Raw genomic sequence first — 24,160 nt, 5'->3', positions numbered from 1 at the left:
TACAATTCAAGCCCAAAATAAACCAATACAAAGGAACACCTTTATACCTATATTAATAAATATAATCCAACATCTAAGCACGCCCTCTACATTCCTATACTCAATTTCACAACCGCCTTCAAACATGTGGTCAGCTATCCGTGAGTTACCTCTTTCTTTCTTTATGAACCTGACGATGACCGAAGAAGGTCGAAACGTTGTTCGCTCCTCTACACAGTGCTTTCTCTATCCATACCAGCCGTTTTTTACATATATAATTTTCTCTACAAGTGGGTTTTCTCGTAATCTTGGATCCTTCACATATTGACATATTATGGTTTGGTAGCACGTTTTGACATTTGTGAGGTATTCCGAACATATTTGACACTGTTAATACATTAAGTAACTTGAGCTAACCATTAACTGTTCATGTACACTTTCTCCTATTACATCTGATAACTAGTCTCGATTATCTTTCTTCTGGCAGCAGTATCCATGGTGGCAACAGTATCCATGGTGCCAGTCACTCGTTTCTTGTTTCTTATCAGCGTTGTCTTTGTAAATAGCTCCAGCTGCTTCTGTGTGTTAAGATTTTTGCTACCGTTTGCTGGTAATGAGCTTGTAATCCTCTGCCATGTGTCCAATAGTATCTCTTCTATCTATTAACCTCCTGTCACCTTTGGTAGACTTTTGCTTCTGGTCAGGCATTACTGGTTTTGAATTTAACTGAGTATTCTTGGACTATCCAGCTCTAATACCTCCTTGTTCTGCCAGCTTGATCATCTCGAATATATCTTTTGATGCTCTCTCATTTAAGAACAGTGATGTTTAGGTTGAATACGTGACTATGAACTCTTCTTGCACTAATAGGTCCGCCAGCCTCTCAAAACTATGTTCACTTTGGTCATGTCAATCTATATGATGTGTCATAAAGTGAAATACAGTTTCTCAAATGTAAGGTTTAACTTCTCTGAACTCCAGATTAAAACCTTCTTCAGTAAGTCCATATTGTTTCAACAAAACCACTATTAATTTGTAATATTTCTTGGCATCTTTCATGTTTGAATATACTTATAGGTCTTCTTCTATGGGAAGTGGATTATCCAGGATAGCATCACGCCATCATTATGTTCATCAAATTTGGGCAGTCTGGGTCTGCTGGCCTTGTAGTTTAGGGCTCGTTATGATTTTGTTGGGTGAGTTTTGTAATCTCAGTATGCTATCTTATTCTCTTCATTTACCGTCTCTCCACTCTCTATTTCTTCTTTTCCGGTATTAGCTCTTATTTTCTCTCTCTATATATATACCGTCTCTCCACTCTCTATTTCTTCTATTTCGGTACGTGCTCTTATTTTCTCTTTCTCTATTTCCAGTCTCTCCACTCTCTATTTCTTCTTTAACTCTTATTTTCTCTCTCTCTATTTCCAGTCTCTACACTCTCTATTTTTTCTTTCCCTCTTATTTTCTCTCTCTCTATTTCCAGTCTCTCCACTCTCTATTTCTTCTTTTCCTCTTATTTTCTCTCTCTATTTCCAGTCTCTCCATCTTTTCTTCTTCTTTTCCTCTTTTTTTCTCTCTCTGTTTTCCGGTCTCTGCACTCTCTGTTTTTCTTTTCCTCTTGATTTCTCTCTCTGTTTTCCGGTCTCTGCACTCTCTGTTTTCCGGTCTCCACTCTCTTGCTCTAGCTTTTATCTTCTTGTTTTCTCTCTCTCTGTTTTCCGGTCTCTGCACTCTCTGTTTTATTTTTTTTTGTTTTCTCTCTCTCTTTTCCGGTCTCTGCACTCTGTTTTTCTTCTTTTCCTCTTGTTTTCTCTCTCTCTGTTTCCGGTCTCTCCACTCTCTGTTTTTTTTTTCCTCTTGTTTTCTCTCTCTCTCTATTTCCAGTCTCTCCACTCTCTATTTCTTCTTTTCCTCTTATTTTCTCTCTCTCTATTTCTTCTTTTCTTCTTATTTTCTCTCTCTCTATTTCCAGTCTCTCCACTCTCTACTTCTTCTTTTCCTCTTATTTTCTCTCTCTCTCTATTTCCGCTTCTCCACTCTCTATTTCTTCTTTTCTCTTATTTTCTCTCTCTCTATTTCCAGTCTTTCCTTTCTTCCAGTTTTAGTCTTTTGTTTTCTTCTTTTAATCTTTCTTCTCTGTATACGATCTTATCTCTCTAGTTCTTGTTTAACAAACTCTGTTTTAACCCATTTATCAAGATCACGTGGTTATATAAGGTAATTGTAATCTGTACAGTATTTGCGCTACTACTACAGTTGTCTCTATATAAGCCTACTTTGATATCTTATGCTTTCTTGTATCACATTTTGCCGCTGTATAATACTGACTATGGCTCACCTGTTGTCAGATGTTAAGGTTGTGTTCCGTTCGCCATTTATCAGTTTGGAATAAAAACTGATATTTTAAAAAATATAAAAAAATTATATTTATAAAATTTAAGATTTAAAAAATCTTACTTATAATTCTTAATATTGTAAAGATGTGAACAAAGAACAAACTGATGTTGTAGTGTGATGAACTGTTTCACATACACACAGTATCAAGATGTGAGCAAAGAACAAACTGATGTTGTATTGTGATGAACTGTTTCACACATACACAGTATCAAGATGTGAACAAAGAACAAACTAATGTTGTAGTGTCATAAGCTGTTTCACACATACACAGTATCAAAATGTGAACAAAGAACAAACTGATGTTGTAGTGTGATGAACTGTTACACACATACACAGTATCAAGATGTGAACAAAGAACAAACTGATGTTGTAGTGTGATAAGCTGTTTCACATACACAGTATCAAGATGTGAACAAAGAACAAACTGATGTTGTAGTGTGATAAGCTGTTTCACATATACACAGTATCAAGATGTGAACAAAGAACAAACTGATGTTGTAGTGTGATAAACTGTTTCACATACACAGTATCAAGATGTGAACAATGAACAAACTGATGTTGTAGTGTGATAAGCTGTTTCACATACACAGTATCAAGATGTGAATAAAGAACAAACTGATGTTGTAGTGTGATGAACTGTTTCACACATACACAATGTAAAGATGTGAACAATGAACAAACTGATGTTGTAGTGTGATAAGCTGTTTCACACATACACAGTATCAAAATGTGAACAAAGAACAAACTGATGTTGTAGTGTGATGAACTGTTACACACATACACAGTATCAAGATGTGAACAAAGAACAAACTGATGTTGTAGTGTGATAAGCTGTTTCACATATACACAGTATCAAGATGTGAACAAAGAACAAACTGATGTTGTAGTGTGATAAACTGTTTCACATACACAGTATCAAGATGTGAACAATGAACAAACTGATGTTGTAGTGTGATAAGCTGTTTCACATACACAGTATCAAGATGTTGTAGTGTGATGAACTGTTTCACACATACACAATGTAAAGATGTGAACAATGAACAAACTGTGAATAAAGAACAAACTGATGTTGTAGTGTGATGAACTGTTTCACACATACACAATGTAAAGATGTGAACAATGAACAAACTGATGTTGTAGTGTGATAAGCTGTTTCACACATACACAGTATCAAAATGTGAACAAAGAACAAACTGATGTTGTAGTGTGATGAACTGTTTTACACATACACAATGTCAAGATGTGAACAATGAACAAACTGATGTTGTAGTGTGATAAGCTGTTTCACACATACACAATATCAAGATGTGAACAATGAACAAACTGATGTTGTAGTGTAATGAACTGTTTCATATCCACTCAGTGTCGAAATGTGAACAATGAACAAACTGATGTTGTAGTGTGATAAGCTGTTTCACATACACAGTATCAAGATGTGAACAAAGAACAAACTGATGTTGTAGTGTGATAAGCTGTTTCACACATACACAGTATCAAGATGTGAACAAAGAACAAACTGATGTTGCAGTGTGATGAACTGTTTCACACAATCACAGTATCAAGATGTGAACAAAGAACAAACTGATGTTGTAGTGTGATAAGCTGTTTCACACATACACAATATCAAGATGTGAACAAAGAAGAAACTGATGTTGTAGTGTGATGAACTGTTTCACACATACACAATGTCAAGATGTGAACAATGAACAAACTGATGTTGTAGTGTGATAAGCTGTTTCACACATACACAATATCAAGATGTGAACAATGAACAAACTGATGTTGTAGTGTAATGAACTGTTTCATATCCACTCAGTGTCGAGATGTGAACAATGAACAAACTGATGTTGTAGTGTGATGAGCTGTTTCACACATACACAATATCAAGATGTGAACAATGAACAAACTGATGTTGTAGTGTAATGAACTGTTTCATATCCACTCAGTGTCGAAATGTGAACAATGAACAAACTGATCTTGTAGTGTGATAAGCTGTTTCGCATACACAGTATCAAGATGTGAACAAAGAACAAACTGATGTTGTAGTGTGATAAGCTGTTTCACACATACACAGTATCAAGATGTGAACAAAGAACAAACTGATGTTGTAGTGTGATGAACTGTTTCACACAATCACAGTATCAAGATGTGAACAATGAACAAACTGATGTTGTAGTGTGATAAGCTGTTTCACACATACACAATATCAAGATGTGAACAATGAACAAACTGATGTTGTAGTGTAATGAACTGTTTCATATCCACTCAGTGTCGAGATGTGAACAAAGGTCTACCAGAAGAATGAAGACTGTGTAGAAAAAGTTAAATGCAATAAGAAGTTGTGTTATAACTACACAAGTTGTGTTCTAACTATACAAGTTGTGTTATAACTATACAAGTTGTGTTATAACTATACAAGTTGTGTTATAACTATACAAGTTGTGTTCTAACTATATAAGTTGTTTTCTAACTATATAAGTTGTGTTATAACAATACAAGTTGTGTTATAACTATACAAGTCGTGTTCTAACTATACAAGTCGTGTTCTAACTATATAAGTTGTGTTATAACAATACAAGTTGTGTTATAACTATACAAGTTGCGTTATAACTATAGAAGTTGTGTTGTAACTATATAAGTTGTGTTCTAACTATATAAGTTGTGTTATAACTATAGAAGTTGTGTTACAACAATACAAGTTGTGTTATAACTATATAAGTTGTGTTATAACTATATAAGTTGTGTTATAACTATACAAGTTGTGTCATAACTATTCAAGTTGTGTTATAACTATGCAAGTTGTGTTATAACTATATAAGTTGTGTTATAACTATACAAGCTGCGTTATAATTACATAAGTTGCATTTTAACTATATAAGCATAGGTTCTTCAACATCATAAAAACTATGGGGTTCAGAAAACCCCCTCCTTCACCCCCCCCGGTAATGTCGTTTATTTCTAGTTTTCTGCTTCGTGTTTGACTATTGGCAGCCACGCCGGTACAAAAGTTAATTTATAAGGAAATGCATGTCTGAGACGTTGTTTGGCTTTATATTTATTTATAAGAACTCATCCCAGCGTAAAAAGATATCAGACGATCAAATAATAATAAAACGTATTCAAATATATGAAAGAACACCTGATATATTGGAGACACTCCCACAGGTGTTTCTATTGGTCGAATTAATCAACTTTCGTATATTTTCTCCACCTGAGAAAGTGTAGCAGGTGTTTTATTTTGTTTTTCAAACTGACGAATCTGAGGTCTAAGTATCAGAAGAATGATTAGTTCAAAGAATGGACACAGGTAATCTAAGAACTATGTGAGAAGGTAAATATAGCATATTGTGTTTTAAGATAAACTCTTATTTAAGAAGGGTCCACCAAATGAATTCATATAATTACCTTATCTTATTACAGTTTCTACAGATTTTAATGTGTTTTTACGGTACAATATCGTTACTGGGAATAACTGAAGACTTATGAACGAGAGGTGTCGTAGAAAGTTGTAATACATTAGGAGTGGAGGGTGAGGCACATCATAATGACGTAATGAAGTAACACATAATGACGTTTTCAGGGCACTGCCTCCTTGTGAATTTTTTTTATTGCACACTTCATAGATTTCATTGTTGGTGTTCAGCATAAGGTTTGTCAAACGTTTTTATCCCCTGCTAAGAATCTTGGTTATAAATAAAACGTTTCAAGAATCCACAGAGACTCCTCGTCACGACACTGAATTTCAAAGCCCTTAAGTAGTTTGTTTTCCAGCACTTTCCAACAGAATACTGCAGCATTTCTTTAACAAAAGTCTGTTGTTGGTCTCTAGTAATGATCTCTGATAATTGCGGTCTTAAAAACGACATGTCATCATATATTTATATGTCTGTAACGTATTATGTGTTTCAAAATAAAATTCTTTGAATCTTCTTTCCATAGACATTATAAAGTAATGTAAGACAAATATCCATTTAATTTAATCTATATATATATATATATATATATATTATTTAATGAAATGTTGTAAGTCTGTTTTTATGGTACTTATAAAGTTCAACTGCGCTACCTTTTTAACTTGTGTGAGACTAAAATATGATAACAATTAAACAGAGATTCATCCAAACATAATAATGTTTGACTTTTCACAAATGTTCTTCCCAATAATGCTTATGTTAACATTTACGAAACTTTGTTTCAGATTTTAACACCTTTTCACTGGAGTGTATAAAAAGTGTAATAAAACAAAACTTGAACTTAATTGCTGGTATTTGTCGAATATTATTTTGTTAACAATTTGAGTTAATGGTAGAGAAAAACCAATAGAATAATATGTTTGCAGAATGCTACGTTTGTTTTATGGTAACAAGCTGCATGTCAAAAATGATTAGGGTTAGAATTATAATCATTAAGTGACGATAAGTTGTTGTTTTTTAATTTCGCGCAAAACTATTCGAGGGCTATCTGCGCTAGCCTTCCCCAATTTAGGAGTGTAAGACAAGAGAGAAGGCAGCTATTCATCACCACCTACAGTCAACTCTTGGACTATTCTTTTACCAACGAATAGTGAGATTGACCGTCACATTATAACGCTCTCACGACTGAAAGGGCAAGCATGTTTGGTGTGATGGGGATTCGAACCCTCAGATTATGAGTCGAGTACCTTAACCACCTTGCCATGCCGGGCCTCGATAAGATGAAGAAATGCGAGTATGATGAATTTGTGATATATTTTAAAACAAGGGCATAGTTTTTTTCTTTAGTAGTTTTATTTAAAAATGAAAAAAAACTAGAGCCTGGAGAAGTTTAATTGTGAAGCATTTTACTTAAGGCCCACTAGGCGGCTAAATCTGAGAGTTATCTGATCACTTCCTCAAACTTAAATCAGATATTGATAATTAAGATTAAAACATTGTTTGTTTTTTAATTTTACGCAAAGCTACACGAGGGATATCTGCGCTAACCATCTCTAATTGACCAATGAAAGACTAGAGGAAAAGCATCTAGTCATCACCACCCAACTCTTGGTATACTCTTTTACCAATGAATAGTCACATTATAATGCCCCCAAGACTGAAAAAGCGAAGATGTTTGGGCACATGGAGATTCGAACCTGTGACACTCAGATTACGAGTGAAACGTTTCTGATCGCATGGCCATGCCGAATCGAAAACATGGTAGTGCATACTATATATATATTTAAAAAGAAATATAAAAAAACAACAACTTGTGGAATAAGACACAAACTGAAATTGTTTGTTTAAGAGATGATTAAATTGGTTATGGTATTTTTTATTTTCAAATGTAAAGATGGTTAACAGTTCTACAAAATTATCTTCAACAGCATTTAAGTTATAATTTTATAATTATTATAAGAAAAAACTGTTGCAATCAAAGAGACATTTGCTGTAGTAATGATGTCTATTGTTTTAGAGTTCTTTTGGATTAGTGGGTAGAAGCAGGGGAAAGACCAGTCCACGTAAGGATAACGAAAATGTTTCATTTTTTCAAGTTCCACACTTACTTTACTCAAAACTTATCAATAAACCTACATTCTTAAATAAAGTACACCTAACAGAAACACTTCTTACAGAAAGACCTATATTTTGAAATAAATTGCGCCTAACAGAAACACTTCTAACAGAAAGGCCAATATTTTCATATAAAGTACATCTAACAAAAACACTTCTTACAGAAAGGCCTATATATTCAAATAAAGTACACCTAACAGAAACACCTCTTACAGAAAGACCTATATTCTTGAATAAAGTATACCTAACAGAAATACTTCTTACAGAAAGACCTATATTTTGAAATAAATTGTGCCTAACAGAAACACTTCTAACAGAAAGGCCAATATTTTCATATAAAGTACACCTAACAGAAACACTTCTTACAGAAAGGCCTATATATTCAAATAAAGTACACCTAACAGAAACACCTCTTACAGAAAGACCTATATTCTTGAATAAAGTATACCTAACAGAAATACCTCTTACAGAAAGACCTATATTTTCAAATAAATTGCGTCTAACAGAAACACTACTTACTTGGTAGATTTATATATATCTACTTCTTTGAAGACGAACTCGATGCTCACGGTAATGAAGTAAACTGTTGTTTTGAATTAAGCAAAAAGTAACACAATGGGCTATCTGTGCTATGCCCATCACGTGTATTGAAACCTGGTTTTTAAAGTTGTAAGTCCGCAGACGTACCGTTAAGCCACTGGGGGGTAATAAAGTAAATTATTAACTAACGTACAAATTACCTATTAACTAAAAACTTCAATGAAGTAAATTATTAAAAAATCACAAATTACTTATTAACTAAAAACCTGAATGAAGTAAATTATTAAATAATTCACAAATTACTTATTAACTAAAAACCTATATGAAATAAATTATTAAATAATTCACAAATTTCCTATTAACTAAAAACTTGAATGAAGAAAATTATTAAATAATTCACAAATTATCTATTAACTAACAAACCTGAATGAAGGTTATTAAATAATTCACAAATTACCTATTAACTAAAAACCTGAATGAATTAACTATTAAATAATTCACAAATTATCTATTAACTAACAAACCTGAAGGAAGTAAATTATTAAATAATTCACAAATTACTTATTAACTCACAAACTTGAATGAGTAAATTATTAAATAATTCACAAATTACCTATTAACTAACAAACTTGAATGAAGTAAATTATTAAATAATTCACAAATTACTTATTAACTGACAAACCTGAATGAAGTAAATTATTAAATAATTATGAAATTACCTATTAACTAAAAACCTGAATGAAGTAGATTATTAAATAACTCACAAATTATCTATTAACTAACAAACCTGAATGAAGGTTATTAAATAATTCACAAATTACCTATTAACTAAAAACGTAAATGAGGTAAATTAATAAATAATTTACAAATTACTTATTAACTAACAAACTTGAATGAAGTAAATTATTAAATAACGCACAAATTACCTATTAACAAAAAACTTGAATGAAGTAAATTATTAAATAATTCACAAATTACTTATTAACTACGAAACCTTAATGAAGTAAATTATTAAGTAATTCACAAATTACCTATTAACTAACAAACTTGAATGAAGTAAAGTATTAAATAATTCGCAAATTACCTATTAACTAAAAACCTGAATGAAGTAAATTATTAAATAATTCACAAATTACCTATTAACTAAAAACCTATATGAAATAAATTATTAAATAATTCACAAATTACCTATTAATTAAAAACTTGAATGAAGAAAATTATTAAATAATTCACAAATTATCTATTAACTAACAAATCTGAATGAAGGTTATTAAATAATTCACAAATTACCTATTATATAAAACCTGAATGAAGTAAATTATTAAATATTTCACAAATTATCTATTAACTAACAAACCTGAAGGAAGTAAATTATTAAATAATTCACAAATTACTGATTAACAAACAAACTTGAATGAAGTAAATTATTAAATAATTCACAAATTACTCATTAACTAAGAAACTTGAATGAAGTAAATTATTAAATAATTCACAAATTTTCTATTAACTAACAAACCTGAATGAAGGTTATTAAATAATTCACAAATTACCTATTAACTAAAAACCTCAATAAAGTAAATTATTAAATAATCCACAAATTATCTATTAACTAACAAACCTGAAAGAAGTAAATTATTAGATAATTCACAAATTACTTATTAACTCACAAACTTCAATGAAGTAAATTATTAAATAACGCACAAAATACCTATTAACTAAAAACTTGAATGAAGTAAATTATTAAATAATTCACAAATTACTTATTAACTAAGAACCTGAATGAAGAAAATTATTAAATAATTCACAAATTATCTATTAACTAACAAACCTGAATGAAGGTTATTACATAATTCACAAATTACCTATTAACTAAAACCGTGAATGAAGTAAATTATTAAATATTTCACAAAGTATCTATTAACTAACAAACTTGAATGAAAGTTATTAAATAATTCACAAATTACCTATTAACTAAAAACCTGAATAAAGTAAATTATTAAATAATTCACAAATTATCTGTTAACTAACAAATCTGAAAGAAGTAAATTATTAAATAATTCACAAATTACTTATTAACTCACAAACTTAAATGAGTAAATTATTAAATAATTCACAAATTACCTATTAACTAACAAACTTGAATGAAATAAATTATTAAATAATTCACAAATTATCTGTTAACTAACAAACCTGAAAGAAGTAAATTATTAAATAATTCACAAATTACTTATTAACTCACAAACTTGAATGAGTAAATTATTAAATAATTCACAAATTACTTATTAACTGACAAACCTGAATGAAGTAAATTATTAAATAATTCAGAAATTACCTATTAACTAAAAACCTGAATGAAGTAGATTATTAAATAATTCACAAATTATCTATTAACTAACAAACCTGAATGAAGGTTATTAAATAATTCACAAATTACCTATTAACTAAAAACGTGAATGAGGTAAATTATTAAATAATTTACAAATTACTTATTAACTAACAAACTTGAATGAAGTAAAGTATTAAATAATTCGCAAATTACCTATTAACTAAAAACCTGAATGAAGTAAATTATTAAATAATTCACAAATTACCTATTAACTAAAAACCTATATGAAATAAATTATTAAATAATTCACAAATTACCTATTAATTAAAAACTTGAATGAAGAAAATTATTAAATAATTCACAAATTATCTATTAACTAACAAATCTGAATGAAGGTTATTAACTAATTCACAAATTACCTATTATATAAAACCTGAATGAAGTAAATTATTAAATATTTCACAAATTATCTATTAACTAACAAACCTGAAGGAAGTAAATTATTAAATAATTCACAAATTACTGATTAACAAACAAACTTGAATGAAGTAAATTATTAAATAATTCACAAATTACTCATTAACTAAGAAACTTGAATGAAGTAAATTATTAAATAATTCACAAATTTTCTATTAACTAACAAACCTGAATGAAGGTTATTAAATAATTCACAAATTACCTATTAACTAAAAACCTCAATAAAGTAAATTATTAATAATACACAAATTATCTATTAACTAACAAACCTGAAAGAAGTAAATTATTAGATAATTCACAAATTACTTATTAACTCACAAACTTCAATGAAGTAAATTATTAAATAACGCACAAAATACCTATTAACTAAAAAACTTGAATGAAGTAAATTATTAAATAATTCACAAATTACTTATTAACTAAAAACCTGAATGAAGAAAATTATTAAATAATTCACAAATTATCTATTAACTAACAAACCTGAATGAAGGTTATTACATAATTCACAAATTACCTATTAACTAAAACCGTGAATGAAGTAAATTATTAAATATTTCACAAAGTATCTATTAACTAACAAACTTGAATGAAAGTTATTAAATAATTCACAAATTACCTATTAACTAAAAACCTGAATAAAGTAAATTATTAAATAATTCACAAATTATCTGTTAACTAACAAATCTGAAAGAAGTAAATTATTAAATAATTCACAAATTACTTATTAACTCACAAACTTAAATGAGTAAATTATTAAATAATTCACAAATTACCTATTAACTAACAAACTTGAATGAAATAAATTATTAAATAATTCACAAATTATCTGTTAACTAACAAACCTGAAAGAAGTAAATTATTAAATAATTCACAAATTACTTATTAACTCACAAACTTGAATGAGTAAATTATTAAATAATTCACAAATTACTTATTAACTGACAAACCTGAATGAAGTAAATTATTAAATAATTCAGAAATTACCTATTAACTAAAAACCTGAATGAAGTAGATTATTAAATAATTCACAAATTATCTATTAACTAACAAACCTGAATGAAGGTTATTAAATAATTCACAAATTACCTATTAACTAAAAACGTGAATGAGGTAAATTATTAAATAATTTACAAATTACTTATTAACTAACAAACTTGAATGAAGTAAATTATTAAATAACGCACAAATTACCTATTAAGAAAAAACTTGAATGAAGTAAATTATTAAATAATTCACAAATTACTTATTAACTAGGAAACCTTAAAGAAGTAAATTATTAAGTAATTCACAAATTACTTATTAACTAAAAACCATGAATGAAGTAAATTAATTAATAATTCACAAATTACCTATTAACAAACAAACTTGAATGAAGTAAATTATTAAATAATTCGCAAATTACCTATTAACTAAAAACCTGAATGAAGAAAATTATTAAATAATTCACAAATTACCTATTAACTAAAAACCTATATGAAAAAAATTATTAAATAATTCACAAATTACCTATTAATTAAAAACTTGAATGAAGAAAATTATTAAATAATTCACAAATTATCTATTAACTAAAAACCTGAATGAAGTAAATTATTAAATATTTCACAAATTATCTATTAACTAACAAACCTGAAGGAAGTAAATTATTAAATAATTCACAAATTACTGATTAACAAATAAACTTGAATGAAGTAAATTATTAAATGATTCACAAATTACTTATTAACTAAGAAACTGAATGAAGTAAATTATTAAATAATTCACAAATTACCTATTAACTAAAAACCTGAATAAAGTAAATTATTAAATAATCCATAAATTATCGATTAACTAACAAACCTGAAAGAAGTAAATTATTAGATAATTCACAAACTTATTAACTCACAAACTTGAATGAAGTAAATTATTAAATAATTCTCAAATTACCTATTATCTAACAAACCTGAAAGAAGTAAATTATTAAATAATTCACAAATTACCCATTAACTAAAAACCTGAATGAAGTAAATTATTAAATAACGCACAAAATACCTATTAGCTAAAAACTTGAATGAAGTAAATTATTAAATAATTCACAAATTACTTATTAACTTAAAACCTGAATGAAGAAAATTATTAAATAATTCACAAATTATCTATTAACTAACAAACCTGAATGAAGGTTACTACATAATTCACAAATTACCTATTAACTAAAAACGTCAATGAAGTAAATTATTAAATAATTCACAAAGTATCTATTAACTAACAAACTTGAAAAAAAGTTATTAAATAATTCACAAATTACCTATTAACTACAAACCTGAATAAAGTAAATTATTAAATAATTCACAAATTATCTGTTAACTAACAAACCTGAAAGAAGTAAATTATTAAATAATTCACAAATTACTTATTAACTAACAAACTTGAATGAAGTAAATTATTAAATAATTCACAAATTACTTATTAACTGACAAACTTGAGTGAAGTAAATTATTAAATAATACAGAAATTACCTATTAACTAAAAACCAGAATGAAGTAGATTATTAAATAATTCACAAATTATCTATTAACTAACAAACCTGAATGAAGGTTATTAAATAATTTACAAATTACCTATTAACTAAAAACGTGAATCAGGTAAATTATTAAATAATTTACAAATTACTTATTAACAAACAAACTTGAATGAAGTAAATTATTAAATAACGCACAAATTACCTATTAACAAAAAACTTGAATGAAGTAAATTATTAAATAATTCACAAATTACTTATTAACTAGGAAACCTTAATGAAGTAAATTATTAAGTAATTCATAAATTACTTATTAACTAAAAACCATGAATGAAGTAAATTAATTAATAATTCACAAATTACCTATTAACTAACAAATTTGAATGAAGTAAATTATTAAATAATTCAAAAATTACCTATTAACTAAAAACCTATATGAAATAAATTATTAAATAATTCACAAATTACCTATTAATTAAAAACTTGAATGAAGAAAATTATTAAATAATTCACAAATTATCTATTAACTAACAAACCTGAATGAAGGTTATTAAATAATTCACAAATTACCTATTAACTAAAAACCTGAATGAAGTAAATTATTAAATAATTCACAAATTATCTATTAACTAACAAACCTGAAAGAAGTAAATTATTAAATAATTTACAAATTACTTATTAGGAAACAAACTTGAATGAAGTAAATTATTAAATGATTCACAAATTACTTATTAACTAAGAAACTTGAATGAAGTAAATTATTAAATAATTCACAAATTACTCATTAACTAAGAAACTTGAATGAAGTAAATTATTAAATAATTAACAAATTTCTATTAACTAACAAACCTGAATGAAGGTTATTAAATAATTCACAAATTACCTATTAACTAAAAACCTGAATAAAGTAAATTATTAAATAATCCACAAATTATCTATTATCTAACAAACCTGAAAGAAGTAAATTATTAAATAATTCACAAATTACCCATTAACTAAAAACCTGAATGAAGTAAATTATTAAATAACGCACAAAATACCTATTAACTAAAAACTTGAATGAAATAAATTATTAACTAATTCACAAATTATCTATTAACTAACCAACCTGAATGAAGGTTATTACATAATTCACAAATTACCTATTAACTAAAAACGTGAATGAAGTAAATTATTAAATAATTCACAAAGTATCTATTAACTAACAAACTTGAATGAAAGTTATTAAATAATTCACAAATTACCTATTAACTAAAAACCTGAATAAAGTAAATTATTAAATAATTCACAAATTATATGTTAACTAACAAACCTGAAAGAAGTAAATTATTAAATAATTCACAAATTACTTATTAACTCACAAACTTGAATGAGTAAATTGTTAAATAATTCACAAATTACCTATTAACTAACAAACTTGAATGAAGTAAATTATTAAATAATTCACAAATTACTTATTAACTTACAAACCTGAATGAAGTAAATTATTAAATAATTCAGAAATTACTTATTAACTAGGAAACCTTATAGAAGTAAATTATTAAGTAATTCACAAATTACTTATTAACTAAAAACCATGAATGAAGTAAATTAATTAATAATTCACAAATTACCTATTAACTAACAAACTTGAATGAAGTAAATTCTTAAATAATTCGCAAATTACCTATTAAGTAAAAACCTGAATGAAGTAGATTATTAAATAATTCACAAATTATCTATTAACTAACAAACCTGAATGAAGGTTATTAAATAATTCACAAATTACCTAATAACTAAAAACGTGAATGAAATAAATTTTTAAATAATTTACAAATTACTTATTAACTAACAAACTTGAATGAAGTAAATTATTAAATAATGCACAAATTACCTATTAACAAAAAACTTGAATGAAGTAAATCATTAAATAATTCGCAAATTACCTATAAACTCAAAACCTGAATGAAGTAAATTATTAAATAATTCACAAATTACCTATTAACTAAAAACCTATGTGAAATAAATTATTAAATAATTCACAAATTACCTATTAATTAAAAACTTGAATGAAGAAAATTATTAAAGAATTCACAAATTATCTATTAACTAACAAACCTGAATGAAGGTTATTAAAAAATTCACAAATTACTTATTAACTAAGAAACTTGAATGGAGTAAATTATTAAATAATTCACAAATTACTCATTAACTAAGAAACTTGAATGAAGTAAATTATTAAGTAATTCACAAATTACTTATTAACTAAAAACCATGAATGAAGTAAATTAATTAATAATTCACAAATTACCTATTAACTAACAAACTTGAATGAAGTAAATTATTAAATAATTCGCAAATTACCTATTAACTAAAAACCTGAATGAAGTAAATTATTAAATAATTCACAAATTACCTATTAACTAAAAACCTATATGAAATAAATTATTAAATAATTCACAAATTACCTATTAATTAAAAACTTGAATGAAGAAAATTATTAAATAATTCACAAATTATCTATTAAGTAACAAACCTGAATGAAGGTTATTAAATAATTCACAAATTACCTATTAACTAAAAACCTGAATAAAGTAAATTATTAAATAATTCACAAATTACTTATTAACTCACAAACTTGAATGAAGTAAATTATTAAATAATTCACAAATTACTTATTAACTCACAAACTTGAATGAAGTAAATTATTAAATAATTCACAAATTACCTATTATCTAACAAACCTGAAAGAAGTAAATTATTAAATAATTCACAAATTACCCATTAAGTAAAAACCTGAATGAAGTAAATTATTAAATAACGCACAAAATACCTATTAACTAAAAACCTAAATGAAGTAAATTATTAAATAATTCACAAATTACTTATTAACTAAAAACCTGAATAAAGAAAATTATTAAATAATTCACAAAGTATCTATTAACTAACAAACTTGAATGAAAGTTATTAAATAATTCACAAATTACCTATTAACTAAAAACCTGAATAAAGTAAATTATTAAATAATTTACAAATTATCTGTTAACTAACAAACCTGAAAGAAGTAAATTATTAAATAATTCACAAATTACTTATTAACTGACAAACTGAATGAAGGTTATTAAATAATTCAGAAATTACCTATCAACTAAAAACGTGAATGAGGTAAATTATTAAATAATTTACAAATTACTTATTAACTAACAAACTTGAATGAAGTGAATTATTAAATAACGCACAAATTACCTATTAACAAAAAACTTGAATGAAGTAAATTATTAAATAATTCACAAATTACTTATTAACTAGGAAACCTTAATGAAGTAAATTATTAAGTAATTCACAAATTACTTATTAACTAAAAACCATGAATGAAGTAAATTAATTAATAATTCACAAATTACCTATTAACTAACAAACTTGAATGAAGTAAATTATTAAATAATTCGCAAATTACCTTTTAACTAAAAACCTGAATGAAGTAAATTATTAAATAATTCACAAATTACCTATTAACTAAAATCCTGAATGAAGTAAATTATTAAATAATTCACAAATTACTTATTAACTAACAAACTTGAATGAAGTAAATTATTAAATAACGCACACATTACTTATTAACTAAAAACCTGAATGAAGTAAATTATTAAATAACGCACACATTACCTATTAACTAAAAACTTGAATGAAGTAAATTATTAAATGATTCACAAATTACTTATTAACTAAAAACTTGAATGAAGTAAATTATTAAATAATTCACAAATTACGTATTAACTAAAAACCTGAATGAAGTAAATTATTAAATAATTCACAAATTACCTATTAACTAAAAACGTGAATGAAGTAAATTATTAAATAATTCACAAATTACCTATTATCTAAAAACGTGAATGAAGTAAATTATTAAATAATTCACAAATTACTTATTAACTCACAAACTTGAATGAGTAAATTATTAAATAATTCACAAATTACCTATTAACTAACAAACTTGAATGAAGTAAATTATTAAATAATTCACAAATTACTTATTAACTGACAAACCTGAATGAAGTAAATTATTAAGTAATTCAGAAATTACCTATTAACTAAAAACCTGAATGAAGTAGATTATTAAATAATTCACAAATTATCTATTAACTAACAAACCTGAATGAAGGTTATTAAATAATTCAGAAATTACCTATTAACTAAAAACGTGAATGAAGTAAATTATTAAATAATTTACAAATTACTTATTAACTAACAAACTTGAATGAAGTGAATTATTAAATAACGCACAAATTAACTATTAACAAAAAACTTGAATGAAGTAAGTTATTAAATAATTCAAAAATTACTTATTAACTAGGAAACCTTAATGAAGTAAATTATTAAGTAATTCGCAAATTACCTTTTAACTAAAAACCTGAATCAAGTAAATTATTAAATAATTCACAAATTACCTATTAACTAAAATCCTGAATGAAGTAAATTATTAAATAATTCACAAATTATTTATTAACTAACAAACTTGAATGAAGTAAATTATTAAATAACGCACACATTACTTATTAACTAAAAACCTGAATGAAGTAAATTATTAAATAACGCACACATTACTTATTAACTAAAAACCTGAATGAAGTAAATTATTAAATAACGCACACATTACCTATTAACTAAAAACTTGAATGAAGTAAATTATTAAATGATTCACAAATTACTTATTAACTAAAAACCTGAATGAAGTAAATTATTAAATAATTCACAAATTACCTATTAACTAAAAACGTGAATGAAGTAAATTATTAAATAATTCACAAATTACCTATTAACTAAAAACGTGAATGAAGTAAATTATTAAATAATTCACAAATTACTTATTAACTCACAAACTTGAATGAGTAAATTATTAAATAATTCACAAATTACCTATTAACTAACAAACTTGAATGAAGTAAATTATTAAATAATTCACAAATTACTTATTAACTGACAAACCTGAATGAAGTAAATTATTAAGTAATTCAGAAATTACCTATTAACTAAAAACCTGAATGAAGTAGATTATTAAATAATTCACAAATTATCTATTAACTAACAAACCTGAATGAAGGTTATTAAATAATTCAGAAATTACCTATTAACTAAAAACGTGAATGAGGTAAATTATTAAATAATTTACAAATTACTTATTAACTAACAAACTTGAATGAAGTGAATTATTAAATAACGCACAAATTACCTATTAAGAAAAAACTTGAATGAAGTAAATTATTAAATAATTCACAAATTACTTATTAACTAGGAAACCTTAATGAAGTAAATTATTAAGTAATTCACAAATTACTTATTAACTAAAAACCATGAATGAAGTAAATTAATTAATAATTCACAAATTACCTATTAACTAACAAACTTGAATGAAGTAAATTATTAAATAATTCGCAAATTACCTTTTAACTAAAAACCTGAATGAAGTAAATTATTAAATAATTCACAAATTACCTATTAACTAAAATCCTGAATGAAGTAAATTATTAAATAATTCACAAATTACTTATTAACTAACAAACTTGAATGAAGTAAATTATTAAATAACGCACACATTACTTATTAACTAAAAACCTGAATGAAGTAAATTATTAAATAACGCACACATTACCTATCAACTAAAAACTTGAATGAAGTAAATAATTAAATGATTCACAAATTACTTATTAACTAAAAACTTGAATGAAGTAAATTATTAAATAATTCACAAATTACGTATTAACTAAAAACCTGAATGAAGTAAATTATTAAATAATTCACAAATTACCTATTAACTAAAAACGTGAATGAAGTAAATTATTAAATAATTCACAAATTACCTATTAACTAAAAACGTGAATGAAGTAAATTATTAAATAATTCACAAATTACCTATTAATTAAAAACCTGAATGAAGTAAATTATTAAATAATTTACAGATTATCTATTAACTAACAAACCTGAAGGAAGTAAATTATTAAATAATTTACATATTACTTATTAACTAAAAACCTGAATGAAGTAAATTGTTAAATAATTCACAAATTACCTATTAACTGAAAACCTAAATGAAGTAAATTATTAAATAATTTTAAAATTACCTATTAACTAAAAACCTGAATGAAGTAAATTATTAAATAATTCACAAATTATCTATTAACTAACAAACCTGAAGGAAGTAAATTATTAAATAATTCACAAATTACCTATTAATTAAAAACCTGAATGAACTAAAATGTTAAATAATTCACAAATTACTTATTAACTCAGAAACCTGAAGGAAGTAAATTATTAAATAATTCACAAATTACTTATTAACTGACCACAAACTTACTTGCTTTTTTATATCGTTCAATCTGTTTTTTTTTAACTTTTGAGAAAGTTCTAGTTATTAAAGCTACACCAATGATGTTAAGTTTTGTCTTTTTTCTAGCTAAACACAAGACTGTTTTCGAGATGTGATCTAATTTATTTTTTAAATTATAGGCTATAACACTAAATGTTTGGTGTGACAAACTACCAATACTTTATGAACAGGGCTTTCCAGAACTAAGAGTTAGAATATGAAACTCCCTTCACACAGGTCATATATATACATATATGTGTGTGTGTGTGTGAAGTATAAAATCATATATCATATCGTACAATTTACTTTGAAGTCACTCAATAAAGTAGCATGTTCTTTAACGCTAATCATGTTATTATTAAGTTTTATTAGATGAGTTTAAAAAATTCAAGGGAGAACAACTTTACCGAATGCCACTTGTCCGATCAGTTTAAGGAAATATTTAATATTTTTGGGAAAACCGTTTTATATGATTCACATTCTTTGTTTTCATTAACAATATGTTTTTCCGACCCATGTATCTGTATCTCTTCCGTAATATTTATTAAACAATTTGTTCTCTTAGTCTTGGCACAGTGATACAAATGCCCACACCCTGCCCTGAACAACGATTGTTAGAAGAGGAGTGTTAGTTTATTTGTTTTAAATTGTCTTTCATATTATTAAGCAGGATAGGATAAGTTTAGCAACACATGTGAGAACTTGTAGCCTGATGTCTTACACACATTGGTTGTTTTCCAATTAAAATATTGTAACTGACAAAATTATATTGTAACACTTTAGTTGTGTTATATATATATATATATATATCACTGTGGGCATATTTTCGACATTATGTTTATTTTTGTTGTTATCAGCTTAAGAAATTTAAAATTCCAATGCTAAGCGTCACTTTGACGTGCGAAGGAGACACCATCAGAGGTAAGAATATACGTGTGAAAGTAAGCCAGTTCGTTTTATACCCATGAGAGAAAGGATGTGTAAAGGAAAACAAGATTATGTAATCCATATTCAACCAGGAGTTGATTTCTTGTAACTTAGTTGAAGCAGAAACTAGAGAATTTGTGTTGGAATAAACCTCACTTCAGTGTTAAATGGTATGAGATCCGACCACCAATGGCACAGCGTTATGTCTGCGGAGTTACCACACTAGAAAGCGGGTTTCGATATCCATGGTGGGCAAAGCACAGATAGCCCACTGTGTAGCTACGTGCTTAATTCCAAACAAACAAAAGCACGAGTTACGTGTGATACCTGTTCCAGATGACCATTAAGTTACTTCTTTAATAGTTTCTAGCTATTTGAATGTTATTTTTATTCTAAGTTGGGTATCTTCTAGGAATAAAATGTCTCACCGATAAAACACATTTTGCTGCTGTTTAATGAATTATTTTTGTTAAACAATATGTTGTTAATGTGACTCAAGGTCTTTGAAAACGTACACAAAAATGTAGTTATTCTATTTATTCCTAGCTTTACAAACTTGTTGAAAAATCTACATGTAATCTATGGTTATACAATATACGTTTTGGGACTAAATGTTTAATAAGTTGAGTATTTATCTGTTTTTAAACACTGCACAATTTTCATTTCATGCTATATACACAGAAGTTAAGTTGATGAATAGTCGAACCTTTGTACACAACAGGTTGTCAGTTAAACTTCCACATACAATATCACATCACATAACCATTAATTGAGGCAGTTTGAAACTTTTAAGTAAATTATTACTTATTACACCTAGAATATTAGGATGTGTACATTATAAATCAAAATATTCGTATTTTATAACTTTGAGTTTTCATATGTTTAGGAGGTTTCATATTATTATTTTCAATCGATTTGACCTTTCTATTTGTTTCACTGATATGTACATTTATGTGTAACATGCTACACTACCTTTGTTTTAGCTTTGATTTCATATTAATACCTGCCACACGAACCAGTACGACATCTTGATGTGGATCCAGAAATGATGCTGTTGTTTTGGCACTATTTTCAAGGTCTAGGTCGCTGGACCTTGTCCAAAACCATAAAGACCAACACAAAGAAGTTAACTCATAAATGTAAAGTAAAATTATGCAGCAATTAAACATGCTTGAAATATTCTAGATGTAGTTTTGAATATGATTATTTAAGTGTTGAGATTAAAGAAAACCGTGGTTTCTGGTCACATGAAAGAAGAATTTATATAAAGATATCCCAATCGATTTAATATATCAGCTAAATCAGAGAACCATCAATTGATTACTGCATTGACATGTAGAAATAAACTTGCGCTGGAGGGATAGACATCTGTAAACGTGACCAGAAATAGTGTAATAACTTGTGTTAATACTTTCCATGGTAATGAACAATTACACTGAACCCACTTTTATTTCTGGTGTTTTAAAGAATGAATGACTTTGTAATTTCCAATTAATTTGCTAAACAATTGGAACCCAGAATTTATCATTTTCCAATTTTCATCATTAGAGGCTCCAGAAAGTCGAGAGGTGCTGACAGAAGGTCATCATGAATTCCGGTTTTCTTTTCAGCTTCCATCTGGGTGAGTCAGATGATTGTGGCTCTACATTCATAACTGTCATAGGAATATAATATACGCATATATTATTATTTTTGTTCAAAATGATAATCGATTACGAAACAAATAATATATATATATATTTTTTATGAAATATACACTTAAAAATATTTTGATAGATATTGAATAAACTAGTTACTGTAACTGGAACTAATGGATTATACACAGTATCAGACATACAATTTTTTATTTAAGTATTTATCTATTTTTTTTCCGTGTGAGTTTGTTGAAAATGAACGTAATCACCGCTAGTTGGTCTGAAATGATTATAGTAATCAGTAATATGAATCATATTGTCTAATACAAAACCCTAAACCTGTCTTTAGATGTAAAAGCCAGGTAGATTTGTCTCGTGAGTGAAAACTTTATCCAGTTGCAACATAACACGCCAGCTACATGCATAGTTGATCGAGTACGCGGGTCACGTGAAGTATAAAGTTTGAAAACACCATGCGTATCGCTAAAAGCATGTGGTATTCCTAAAGTTAAAGACAGTCCCTCGGTCATTCAGCGGTAAATTACAAACTTACATCGCTAAACTCTGGGGATCCATTTCTGCGGTGTATATTATTGATAGTTCGCTTTAGATTTTCTCCCAAACATATAAATTTTAAATGGCATAGATTAGTTGATCTTTATTTTATATAATAACATATTTTCTGTCACATTCGTCCCCCCACTGGAACAGCTGCAAGTCATTGAATTTACAAAGCTAAATCAAGGGTTGAATCCTCTTGGTGTACACAATAAATAGCCCGATGTGGCTTTGCAATAAGAAAAACGCACATACCGTTACTTTGAAAAAATATTTCGTTTGAGGCGTGTGACTTGTAATATGAGGGTCGTGGGTTCGTATCCCCCGTCGCGCCAAACATGCTCGCCCTTTCATCCGTGGGGGCGTTATAATGTGACGGTCAATCCAACTATTTGTTGGTAAAATTGCGAATTTAAAAAACAAACAAACAATATTTAGACATTTTTATATAATCAAGTTTTATCACGGCTGGTTTAACTTCGTTGTAGGTCTTAAAGTTTGAATACACTGTAAACACAGAATTGTAATTTATTTTTTCATTAAAGTGTAATAAATTGTTTTAAATTAGGGGGATTTCAACTTCATTTGAAGGCAAATATGGAAGCATTAGATATTGGGTAAAAGCAGAGATGGAGAAACCTTGGTCGTTCAATCACAAAACTAAGAAAGCTTTTACAGTGATCTGCCCTATTGACATAAACAGGACTGAATATTTGGTAAGTTTCCAAACAGTAAATAATTTTTTAAGTATTGTTTTTTCTGTGTTGGTGTGGTAATTGTAATTTTACTATTGGTTGAAACATTTTTGATTCACAGCGGTATTAGAGTCACTTATATTTTATTAATTAAAGACAAAATAACGTATCAGAGAGTACAACTAAACTGCCTGCGTAATATACATTGGAATAATGTTATTCAATCTCAGCACTTACGTATCAGAGAACACAGTGTAAT

The 24,160-nt window shown here is 26.8% G+C and overlaps 1 protein-coding gene across 1 annotated transcript in view; it reads left to right on the top strand.

The window, feature by feature from the left end:
• Positions 1 to 24,160, top strand: part of LOC143249933 (arrestin domain-containing protein 3-like) — a 73,502-nt gene that overhangs the window by 13,207 nt on the left and 36,135 nt on the right. The window contains exons 2-3 of the mRNA XM_076500550.1: positions 22,563 to 22,635; positions 23,775 to 23,922. Coding sequence (XP_076356665.1) covers positions 22,563 to 22,635; positions 23,775 to 23,922 — 221 coding nt within the window. The remainder of the gene's footprint in view (positions 1 to 22,562; positions 22,636 to 23,774; positions 23,923 to 24,160) is intronic.

This window comes from Tachypleus tridentatus, chromosome 4, assembly GCF_004210375.1.
Source record: "Tachypleus tridentatus isolate NWPU-2018 chromosome 4, ASM421037v1, whole genome shotgun sequence".
NCBI classification, from domain to species: domain Eukaryota; kingdom Metazoa; phylum Arthropoda; class Merostomata; order Xiphosura; family Limulidae; genus Tachypleus; species Tachypleus tridentatus.
This window is presented reverse-complemented; position numbering and strand designations above follow the sequence as displayed.